The sequence below is a fragment of the Nannobrachium achirus genome, assembly GCF_963921795.1.
Source record: "Nannobrachium achirus genome assembly, chromosome: 4".
In the NCBI taxonomy this organism is placed as follows: Eukaryota; Metazoa; Chordata; class Actinopteri; order Myctophiformes; family Myctophidae; genus Nannobrachium; species Nannobrachium achirus.
Window position 1 is genome coordinate 12455561 of NC_137813.1, and position 12753 is coordinate 12468313.

A 12753-nucleotide genomic window follows, 5' to 3' on the forward strand; every position below is an offset into this window, starting at 1 on the left:
TACAAGCTCACAATGCTTCGCAACGCAACGCATTGTGAGCTTGTAGATCGGCTATTTTCAAATGATTTGTCTACATTTTATTCATTTGAAATTTCGGAAAACCTGTGAAACAGGACATTCTGCACAATGAATACTTATTGGTACTTTACTTTGTACTTAAAGTACATTTTATTTTGATACCAATACTTTCGTAGGCTACCTTTTAGTCAACTGTCTATTAACATTCCAAACTTCTACTTGTGGCAGAGTATTTCCACATTGATTGCAGTATTGATATTTATTAAATATTAAATTTAGTATTTTTCCCACCACTGTTCATTAGAAAGGAACGGCTCCCTACTGTGAACCGGATCCAATCGTTCATTTCAAAGAGTAGTTCAAAAGACTCGATTCGTTCGCGAACGTCCCATCCATCTCTAGACACAGACACAGCAGACAGGTAGCCTGCTGTGTAGCATTAGTTAGCTGGCAAACAGTGACCATAAAACAGCCTTTTATGGCCGTTAAAGGCGTTCGCGTCGCGTTGACTTCACCTCGGGTGAGAATTAGAACCACAGTTCGCTAAGTTAAGCACGGCCACTGTCTTACTGGTGGCGTTTTGTGGGAGCTATAGCTGTTAGCACGAAGCTAACTAACAGCACTTCTACAGTGGAAAGAAGTCAGGTGAGGGTTTGTTTGTTTACTTCTTCGTGCTGCTGTTGTGCTGCTATAAAGCGAAAACAGCTCAAATAGCTTGTAGATCTGCTGTTTTGGAAAATGTGACACTTTATTGCTGTCATCTCTTCAACTAGTTAAACTGTCTATAACAACAAGTCACTTAATTGTGGCATTGAACAGTTAACCCATGCTAAAAACAACTTTGTCAATCAATAATATAATATCTGAATGAGTGAAGACTAATTAGACTTGGCCCATACTGGGCTTTCCCCCCATTTTTAATTGATGATATCCTAATATGCATAGTAAGTACTGTGTTCTATCCGTCTGTCTTTCAATTTCAATGTTATATGATATTCATAAAGTGGTTCCATGAGTAAATAAGCCGAAAAGCTCCTTTTAGTTGACCTTGTACCAGTGAACTGTACTGTGATGGAACTGTACTTTTCCTATGCAACGTTCTAAAAAAATCTTCAATCAATCAATCAATCAATCAATCAATCAATCAATCAACCGAAACAAGCTAAACTATAAGTCACTTGTGGCATTGTAATATCTGAATGACTGAAGGCTTGTCCCCCCCCACACCTTTTCAGGGTTAGGGACCAGGAGTCAGGACCACTGGCTGAACCCCCCCAAACATCATGGCAGGTGGTATCACAGAAACAGGGGACCCCTACTCCCCATTTGTAAGTATTACATTAGATAACAGCATAATTAGTACATGTAATAATTGATTTGTGTGGGTTCTTCTTCAAGCCAGCCGTGACATTGAACTGGTGTGTTTTATTGCCTAAAGCAGTGGTTCTCAAACCTTTCAGGCCGCAAACCCCCAAAATAATCATATTTTAACTGGGGACCCCCCCAACCGGATGAGCACTTAGAGTCGAGGCATTACATTTTGTTTAACACGGTTTTATTGTGAAAATAGCAGATCTATGAGCATGTAGATCAGCCATTTAGATTTTTCACAATTTCTGCCTCTAATATTTGACAATTTGGCCAATGTTTAATTTGTCATTTTAGAAGTATTAAAAAGTCTCTAAATTGTCACTTTAGAAATGTGCTGGTTTGTTTACTGTTGAGTGAGAGCACATTAAGTTAATCATCTGGGCACCGACCCCCAGGTTGAGAACCACTGGCTTAAAGAAGAGTGTGTGTGACTGACAAACACACAGATCATCAATAATGCATTTTATGGAATGACTGTTGAGGTTGAAGTGGTCACGTGTCCTGGATGCAAAGGTCATGTCTGTATAGGAGGGTTATTAAGGTGAGATCCGTAACTCCTACACATAAGTTCTACACATCTTTGGTTTACATACACAGTAAAATCCCAGTGTAACTGTAATATAACCCGAGTGTGTGTACACATGGTTAGATTGAATAATGGTTATGGTTCTGCTTGCTTCCATTTGTACGTTGGGGTTTGCTGTGTGGTGTTGAAGTGGTCAGCTGCCCTGGATACAAAGTTCATATGAATCCCTTTGAATTTAAATCCCTTTGAATTTATGGTTGATGGTTACTGCTGTGCGGCCCTCTAACAGTAACTCATTCTACAGAACGCAACGGAAGATGATTCAGGGAATCCATTCGTTGTTCTCGTTCGCAAGAAGAGGAAGGCAAAGTGCTTACTCTTCAGATCAGTGTTGAGAAAGAGCCTGCGTGTCCGGCTCTTTTTCTTTGTTTTTTTTTACAACCTGCTGACTGACTTTTTGTCTTCCAAAAGGTGCGAGTTATGCAGATATTATGCACATGACTCGACCACAGTACAAATGCATTGGTGTCTGTTGATCGAGTGTTGCTGCTGTGCCGAGGCGTTCAATCATTTAAAGCACTCTGTGACATCTGATAGGGACAAATAAGGGCTTCCTGTCCAGGCTTTCCTTACATTGGCCTGCCTGGCCTGTACAGCGTCCTGTTGTTGTTGTAGAGCAGGATTTCTCAAAGTGGGTGCCGTGAAGCAAGTCCAAGGGTGCCTCTGTTAGGGATGGGACGATACGCGATATTATCGTTTATCGTGATAAAAAACACTCACGATAATCGTATCATGGAGATTTAATTTATCGTGATATGATATCGTCCTCCCTTCATGCACTGGGATCAATTCTCCTTTTATTTGCCGAGCTGCATATCCGGTACAGCTTAAACCCTCTATAATTGTGACCGTAGGTCGCACTTACTACAGAAAGCTCCACCAGGTGTCCGTGCGTCAGTCAGTCCGTCACACGTTACACGTCACACTTTTGCCCTGCTCATATCTCCGCAACCGTTGCCCCGATCCATGCCAGATTTTGCACACACACTCCTTGCCTGCCAAACTACAACCTCCAAGGACCCCCGGAGCTCCAGGGACCCCCAGGTCCCTGGGGGACCCCCAGATGTAAAAAATGACCAAATGTGCAAAAATGACCAAATGACCACCCCAACGGGGCTGCTCACGGGGAATTCCCGGGGACCACCGACTCCTTGTGCTCCAGAACGGATGCAAAAGTGGTGGCGCCCCCAGTGGAGGACCCACTGCCACTGCAGCGCACATAAAATGCCCTAACTTGGCCTAGGAGCCACCGGGAGAGCCGGGGCCGGTACCTATTCGTCCGCCTCGGCGGCGCGGAGACCCCACCCCTCATTTCTCACATGGCCCTCTTCTAGCGCCACCATGAGGCCGATTCTTGCAAAACACATTTTTCGACACTGCTCCTCCAATTTTTGCCCTAAAATCACTCAACTCGGTACTACACAGTATGTCTACACTCATGTCATCAACATGGATCCGTCCACATTTTTTGGGGACACTGCTCCCTACTCTTTGTGTATACATGTGACCTACGGTCGCTTATCTCCCGATTAGGGAGTCTTACTGGTTGGTAAAAGGTACTTGTAATATACATACCTGATACAGTCTTTTTTTCCTTTCTCTATCAAATGTCTTTTTGTGACGGGTTGTGAGCTTGTAGATCTGCTATTTTTTGGCAAATGTTCCACTCCAGGATAATGGATTATGATTATCGTGATAATATCGTAAATCGTGATTTCTTTCGTCACAATAATCGTGATATTACATTTTCATATCGTCCCATCCCTAGCCTCTGTATACTTGGAATTCAACAATATCACTACTTCAATATCACTTCACTATGCCTAGTAAAACAGACCTGATTTGCACTGTACTTGATGTGTTCTTTTTACATCAACCCAAATCTCTTCACCAGAAATAGCCGATCTACAAGCTGACAACGCGTCATATTGTAACTCGTTGTGAGCTTGTAGATCGCCTATTTTTGGTGAACCTTCCCCCGCCCCCCAGAATAGGGATGCTGGGTTAAACGTCAAGTATAAAGTTATTTTCAGTCAGTACTGATGGAAACGGATATTCCTGGCCGTGACATAAATAGCGGTATCTCAGGTGGAAAGATGTGCATTTTTACGTAGAGCAATACGATGTAAGATTCTAAAAATGAACAGTGTAATTCAGGGGTGCCGTGGATGAAAAAAGTTATTTACAGGGATGCCCTGAGTCAAAAACAGTTTGAAAACCCTCTGTAGTAGAGCAGCAGCATTAGTGGGGTGAAGAACATTTGTGCTGTGTGGTTTAGGGATGTGGCTAACAACACTAACAATCGTAGAGGCTCAGTACAATCATGATGCAATACAATAATGATGATGAGAATAATACTTCTCTGCTCATGTCCAAAATAAATGAAGAGCTGAAAATACTATTTCGTAATACAACTGAAGAGCCTTGCTGACAGAGGTTGTGCATTCCGTGGGGAAAATATAATTGTACCTCAAATTTTCAAATGGGATTTTGAACATTCTAACTCTCGGTAATCGTACTCTCAAAATCCACAATCGTACATAGCTGTGGTGGTGTGACACAAATGTAGAGCTGCAGATATCGATTATTCTATTGATTACTTTCTGGGTTAATCAGGCGAGTGAGAAGCAGAGTTGTTTTATTTATTTTTATATATCAATGAATTGATTCTAACTCTTGAGAGTGCACAGTCTGCACACAATGGAACCAAATAAACACAGATTTCACAGTGAGGTCCCAGAAGGAAGAAAAAAACAACTATAAAAGGCAAACATGGATCTGTTTTCTAATGCAGGGGTCTTCAACAGGGACCCCCCAGGGGGTCCTCAGAGTTACTACAGGGGGTCCTCCAAATCGTTGTGTGATAGAAACCTTTTTCTCCTTTTATATATCAACGATTTGAACCCTAGCGTCCATATTCTGAGAACTTTAGCCAAAAATAGCAGATCTACAAGCTCACAACGCTGCGAGGCGTTGTGAGCTTGTAGATAAGCTATTTCTGGCAAAGAGTTTTGGTGTAGAGGGGAAAAAGAGCAGACTAAGTACAGAGTGAAATGTCAATTTTTTTTAAGTATTGACTGTTCAAGTGGTTAAATATCTGAAAACAAATTGTCAAACGATGAAACTATATGGAATCTATGATAATGTTGTGGGGGGGTCCCTGCTGCCTCTCTCAGCTAAGGGGTCCTTGGCCTGAAAACGTTGAAGACCCCTGGTCTAATGCATATCAAACTCAGCATTTCAGTTCTGAAATCATAGTAGTGACATCATCCTAGGGGTGGGCGATACTGGAAAAAAACATTATCACGATACTCTTCATGCAGTATCACGATACACGATATTATCACGATACTGTTTTATGCGAGTTTTTAGGTTTATTATGATTATTAGACCCACACAGATATTCTATTGATAATCTATTCATTGTTATGCTGCATATAGAAAGATACATATCCTAATCTATGATTTTTTTAATGATAACATTTTGATTTTTGATTAAACAATTAACATCTTTTACCTCAAAATATTTACTAGTTGGTGTGATGATGGTTCAGGTCATTCAAATGGGTCCAAGAAATGTTTTATGGGTTCCCATAAAATGTTTTTGAGTGTTGTGAGCTTGTAGATCGGCTATTTTCAAAACAATTTGGCTAAATCATTTCGGGACCTCTCTGGGGGTCTCGACCCACAGGTTGACAACAACCCATGCCTTACCATTGAAACTTGGGGGAAAACAAATTACCCTACGACCAACCAAAGTCAGGAGGTTTGTTATGATACAAGCTTTCTTTTTACAGAATTACTCCGTATTTTACAATACAGTTATCATCCTAGCTTTTAGCTTTTCTACTAAACAAAAATGGCATGGTTTTATAACTAAGCCAATTATGAAATAGACGCGAAATAGACGCTACGATTTCACCGCGAGACACACGCATGCTTCAACGGTGAAAGCATAACAAACAAAGCACTTTATAGCTACTTGTTTGTAGTTAATAAAAACAGAAGCATGCATTTACAAGGCGATCTAAATCACCTCATCAATACTGCCAGAACACACAGCTGTGGACTCCACTCCAGCACACACACACACACACACACACACACACACACACACACACACACACACACAGCTCAGCAGTTTGCAGTGAGATGGCTGATAGCGATAGCAGGACGGATAAAGTAGTTTGCTTCCTGTTAGTTTAATGCATCCATTATTAAAAATATGATTCAAAGAATGCAGGGCAAGCTGCATCACTGCTTTATAAAGTCCTGTGAAATTGAAACTAAATCGTGGTCGTGGACCAGTGTGCCGTGCTGCTCGGTGCTCCGGTCAGTCACTGTAGAGTGTAGACACTCGGAGCCTGTCTGCGTGCTGCCCGGGGGCGGGGCCGTGAAAGCAAAGGGACAGATCCTCAAGCCATATGACACGTTGAGCCGCGACACGTTGTTAGCTTGTAGATCTGTTCTTTTTGGTGAATTACACCACCGTACTATAGAAGTATAAATTAAGCAATAGAGCAGCGACTCATAGAACATGCACTTGCTGTATCCAGAGCCTTTTCTGTATGACTGTTTGTATCACGAGAGAAACGATAATCTGAAAAGGCATATCGTGGCAAAGCTGTATCGTCGAGACGATAATTATCGCCATATCGCCCACCCCTACATCATCCTAGTACTGACATACTCAATGACATGTATACATGGGCCTACTCTCCATCCCTACTCTACATTCATTTAATACAGTATGTGTTTTTGCATGTAGTCTGAAAGCTTACCCTGCCAGGTCTCAGGCGCCAAAGCCTAAAGACTACCCACACCAAAAGCCACAACAGGGGCATGTGTACTAGGACTAGTAGGGAGTAAGACGGACTCAATTCTAAGTACATGACACACCACACCAGTCCAGCGCTCTTTAACACACCGTGGTAGTAACTGGTGCATAAAAAGAATTACCACGAATGCTTGACTCAGACAATTGGTGTCCACTGCGGGGTCTTCGACTGACTCGTCGATGCATAGATTTTGTAGCCTGGAGCCAGCCTGTTCGCTCCGTTCCCCGATTTTTATATGTCTCCGCATCAAAGTCTGGAAATCCTCCTATCTCCAAGCGGAGGTGGGACATAGGAGCGGGATTCACACAGCCATGGCTTCCGATTGGTCTTTGGTGATGTCTGTCAAACACACCAGCGTGTATCCTTGGTCAAAAGCTGCACGGAAAGCCCTCCTCGCGTGTGTATTGGCTGGCTGAGGACGCAGCTACCCTGATTCGTTGGAACAACACCACGTGGCTTTCCAGCCACTGCGGCTTCCGATTGGTCTGTGGGGCGGGACGAATACACCAGTCTGTATTGGATGGCTGATGACGTAGCTACCCTAACCCTGCTCTGATTCGTTGGAACAACACCCAATCAGCAACGTCCTCGCTACGTCACAACGGACGTTCAGAATTGCGAGTCAACGGACTATTTTCCAGACTGTGATGCGAGAGACATGAATCGCGGAACGAAGCGAACAGGCTGGCTCCAGGCTATAGATTTTGACAGTACAGTACCTAATGTGTACCTTGCCACAGCATCCAGCTGAGGAGGACCCAACAATAGTTTTCGGTAACATTTTAGACTGAAATAGAAAAGAGAAAGAAATAAACAATATTTTCGTCCCTAAACACATGTGTATCCTTTGTGTTGTTCCAGGTTGGCCTGGTGTACATGTTCAACCTGATCGTGGGGACAGGAGCTCTGACCATGCCCAAGGCCTTCGCTGAGGCCGGCTGGGCAGTCAGCCTGGCTCTCATCTGCTTCCTGTCCTTCATGAGGTGAGTAGTAGAGTAGTCTGCTCTACCACACACTGACCTGGAACACTGACCTGACCACCTTGCACAACTCCTACCAGAACCCCACCCTTGCCAGAGTGTGGGGGACTTTTGGATTAAGTAAAGCAGAACTCTTGATTACATCACGTTGTGACTTATTTGTGCATTAACCAATAGCCTCGGATGACGATGATTACTGAGTGAACATGGTTTTGACACCAAATGCCGAACCTCATATGAACAAAAAAACTGCGACTTTCTTACCTTTTAACGTGGGCACGTGCGTGTCCAGACTCCATTGTGCAGGACGGTGCATCATCCGCTTTGTTTGCTTGCCTCCTTTTTCCATACCGCTCCACCTAGCCCCCACCCCCGCTAACCCCCGCCTCCCCATTCTCCCTCTCTGTCCAAGACCTCACTCAGAAGGAAATGGAACGAAGAAAAAGTCCTGCTGCTGACAACATGATGCTTTATTTACTATAGTTAGACTACTTTTTAGATTTTGATTATTATTATGACAAAACACTTCTGTCATAATCAATTTCGGCCGCGATGCGACGCATTTTGCACTCGGAACAAAATGAAATGAAGCAAAACATGGCGCTCACTAACAAGGGGAAAGAGAGGCGCTTCTCTGTGAAAACAATTACAAATAGAACATAATTAAGCGGCGATAAAGATAACTATATCGATAATTAACAACAACTGCCGTCTACTGCCGTCCTGTTGTCTTGCTGTTGACAACATGACGCTTTATTTACTAGTTACTTTTTAGATTTTGATTATTAGTCTATTATAAAACACTAAAGTCATAAGCTAATCAATTTCGGCCGCGATGCGCACTGCATGATGCCATCACCCTCTTTAGTTGAGAATTTGTTTTTAAAACGCTATTTTTACCCGGTGGGAATGACGCTATAAAATAGCCATGTTGTCATTTTATTGCTATTACAGCACACATTTGTTATTTTCTATTGTGCTGTGAACAATTGCATGTCTATAATGTAAAACTCACACGTGTGCGCTGTGGACTGGGACGGTGGGACAGAGGAGGGAGAGCGGGGAGGCGGGGGTGGGGGCTAGCGGGGGTGGGGGCTAGGTGGAGCGGTATGGTAAAAGGAGGCATGCGCATCATCCGCATGCACAACGTGGTCCGCTCGTGACCAAAAAAGACCCCAGTTTAATCCATGCCACGATTGCTACGCTAGCTGCAGTGTTGTATAACAAGGAAGTGAACGCAGGTGAGAGTGGCACAGAGGAATGTGTAGTCCCGCCCCCCCAAAAAACATATCCATTTCCGGTCCCAAACTGTAAGCACTGACTTTGGAGCACTTAGGAAAGGCCCATCGGCGATTTGATTTTTTTATATAAATTAAATCAAATTACTCTCTGTACAACAGACTCACTGAAAGGCATCTGCTTGGGCACTGCGGGTGGAAAGCTCCTTGATGCACAAACTTATGAAATGCAAATTAAATATATTGTAGGCCACACCTTCCTTTACTCATGTGTTGTGAGTTGGGAGGCAGCATGCATGCACAGTTACGACGTAATCCACCTGAAACTGGCACTTTGACATCCCGGCATTAGGCCTTCAGATATGCGTGCACGGCAGAGTGATAAAAGAAAGTTGATCTTGTCAGTGCATTTTCTTTTAACCCACAAAGTAGTGTACTTTTGCACACCAGATAACACTACAGTCTACTGGCAAACATTATTTCAGCACCATGGAGAGCGCTCTTTTTCTGATCAGTGAATCGTCAGAACAATGTGAATTTGTGTTGGGACTGTCTGACGTATTGGTATGACAATTAATTGGCGAGGAAAATGTCATAATCGTGAAGGCACTAGTCAGGTTGATTATGGCACTACTCTCTGTACCAATGAGAGCTCTACCCAAAAGCCAGTGGACATGATGCGAGGGGAATCAAATCAAATCAAGCTTTATTTATGGAGCATATTTAAAACAATCGAGATTGACCAAAGTGCTGTACACCGTAAAATCAAAACATTATGCACGTGCGCACCCACGTAGCATCAAAAAACAATTAAAATCAAATAACTACAATAACCTCAGGTTAAAGGCCATTGAAAAGAAACAAGTCTTAAGAAGAGATTTAAAAGCCTCAATATACTGGGCACTTCTAATGGTAAAGGCCCTTTCCCACTATGCACGATAACGATAAAAATATAATATATAGTTTTCAGTTGAAGTGGATGGCAGTGTCCACGACACAACAATAAAGCTGTCATAATTGATGTGAACGCCGACATCCCGTTATTGGCCGCAGTGGGAAGGGGTCTTTAAGGGCAGACTATTCCAGAGCCTATAGGGGCTGCAGGAGCAAAGGCACGATCTCCCCTGCTGTTCCTTGTTACGGGAACAGTCAAGAGCAGCTTGTCGGCAGACCTCAGTGCCCTGGCTGGAGTATAATGCTGCAAAAGATAGCGTATTTTCCAAATAGTAGCCCGGGCTTTTAATTCACAAAATCTATTTGAAGTCCCTGCATTTAAATTAACCAGCCAGGTATTTGCGATAAATTATTTGCGTCCATTTGAATGGCGGTCGATGCGCAAAATGTTGTCAGGCTATTTGCCCCCTGGGCGAGATTTACAAACGAATAAAAACACCTTCAAATTCATTCTAAAGTTGACAGGGAGCAAGTGAAGTGCAACTTCAGGAACATTGGGGTGGTCGGGTTTCTTTCTTTTTGTGCAGGTAAGGAGGCGAGCAGCTGCGTTTAACTTTGGAACCAGCTGAATGGAGTGAAATCATAGTGTTTTTTTGTTTTGTTTTTCCCTGTGCAGCTACATGACCACCACGTTTGTGATCGAGGCGATGGCGGCAGCCAACGCTCAGCTGCGCTGGAAGAGGAGGGAACAGGAGGAGGTATGTTTCCCACCACTTAAAACAGTGTATATTTCACTTCAGAACACTTCTGGGGGTCATTGGATCTTATTAAAAGCAAAGGTTAAAGCCTCAATCTGTGATTTCTTCAACTCTGGTTGGCTGTGTGTTGACAAACAGCATCAGCACAGGTTTAGAATGTTAATGAGAATGCATTTCAGACATTTTTGCTTCAGCAAAGTAGGTGATAATTAGCCTGGCGTTGCTCATACTAATTCCTCACTGCGTATCAGATATTAGTCTGGACTCGCAAGCAGAATAAGGTTTCAGTAAATCTCTTAGTTTCACCGACAGTCAACAGCAGCCAAAACACCCACGAGCGGCCAGGTCAACATGGGCACATATAGAAAGCCGATAACAATGTGTCAGTTCAGCGTGCATCCGTGCACATGTGGCTGTGCAATGATTAACTCTCTTAAACTCTATGTTGTATCTGTCGGGTAAAAAAAAAAAAAAAAGAATCTATGAAAAAATAAATAAAAAGTATGTTCATTATAATGTCTGTATTGCAGCCAGACTTGTAGATTGTTTTTTCACGGAGTAGTTTCTTGATCTCATCCAAGACAATGGAGGTATGACAAGATACGTCTGTTTTAAAGAAAAAAATATTTGCTATGCAGTGCTTAAAAAACGGAAATGAATCGTGAAGTTTTTCTCTCAATCTGCTCCAATGATAAGATATCTGACTGTTTATCACAGAATCATATCCCAGATTGCGTCTTCATCAAAACAAGCTTTTTTTTTCAACGGACCATAACCAAAGAGCGGATCATTGCGGTTAAAATGGTTCTGTTCCGGGTGAAAGAAGAAAAGATCGTCTGACGTTAGAGACGGCATGTGTTTACATCGTGGTCCAGGCGCATACCACACAGGCATTGCCATTTAGACATTGATGCCTGTCGGTGTCGCTGGTTCCATTCCTGATCCGGACGACCTTTGCTGCATGTCACTCCCCATCTCTCCCCCCATTTCCTGTCGGTCTACTGTCCTATCCAATAAAGGCATAAAAGCCCCCCAAAAATAATCTTTAAAATGTGTAATCATGAGAGCCAACAGTCAACAGTCCCCTCCTGTTCTGTCACCATCAGGTCCATGAGAGTGACTCCACCTCGGACTATTCTGATGACGAGGTCGTCGTCAGGGGACGAGCGGAGCCCGAAACCAGACCAATCCTCTCTGTCCGTGAGTACATCCACCTTTTAGCCACTAGGTGGTGCCATTTGCCCACGCATCTCTGCTGGTTCCCCATTGTCATTCAGAAGTCAGCAGATAAAGACATTATCTCACACTGAGTTACATTGTTGTACTTATAATTTCAGCCATGTTTATATTTTCATTGGTAGAAATATATTGCATTTTTTATGCAACTCCATCCATCTGTAAATAAACTGGCTTATTTCGCTCACTGTTACACACACTAATGTACACACACATATATATATATATATATATATATATACTGTATATATATAGTGTACTTGATGTATATATGTAATGTACCGTTATATCTTTTATAAATCTGATAATAATTTCCCCCCTGCACAGCCTACATTGCTGATAAGGTTTTCTTTATAGAAGGTTAGAGTGTGTGTTTTGACTGCACTTTTTTACCTGATTTTATCCAACTGCGTCTTATTCTTCTTGTTCCTTCTTATTATTCTTCTTTCATACTTCATTACAATCCAGTCTATTATTGTAATGTCTTGGTTTGTTGTGTTGTTAGCATTGTTTTGCAGAACACCACACTTACCTAACAGTATCATGTTTTGAGGTCACTTTTGTCGTAAGACACGTCGGTCAACACCTGTCACTCAAAGCATACATTGGTATTAATTGCGACCGTCAGGTCGAAGTTACTATCAAAACCTCCACTGACTGTCAGTCAGTCTGTCTGTCAGTCTGTCAGTCAGTCACACATCACACGTCACACTTTTGCCCTCCTCATATCTCCACCACCGTTGCCCCGATCCATGCCAAACTTTGCACACACACTCCTTGGCTGCCAAACCACTACATCCACCCCTGATTTCTCACATGCCCCTCTTCTAGCGC

The 12753-nt window shown here is 42.9% G+C and overlaps 1 protein-coding gene across 1 annotated transcript in view; it reads left to right on the forward strand.

Annotated features, from left to right (window-relative positions):
* Positions 1 to 445: 445 nt before the first annotated feature.
* Positions 446 to 12753, forward strand: part of tmem104 (transmembrane protein 104) — a 135522-nt gene continuing 123214 nt past the window's right edge. The window contains exons 1-5 of the mRNA XM_080723583.1: positions 446 to 663; positions 1254 to 1346; positions 7675 to 7796; positions 10602 to 10683; positions 11790 to 11883. Of these exons, the coding sequence (XP_080579709.1) occupies positions 1302 to 1346; positions 7675 to 7796; positions 10602 to 10683; positions 11790 to 11883 (343 nt within the window). The 5' untranslated portion in view covers positions 446 to 663; positions 1254 to 1301. The remainder of the gene's footprint in view (positions 664 to 1253; positions 1347 to 7674; positions 7797 to 10601; positions 10684 to 11789; positions 11884 to 12753) is intronic.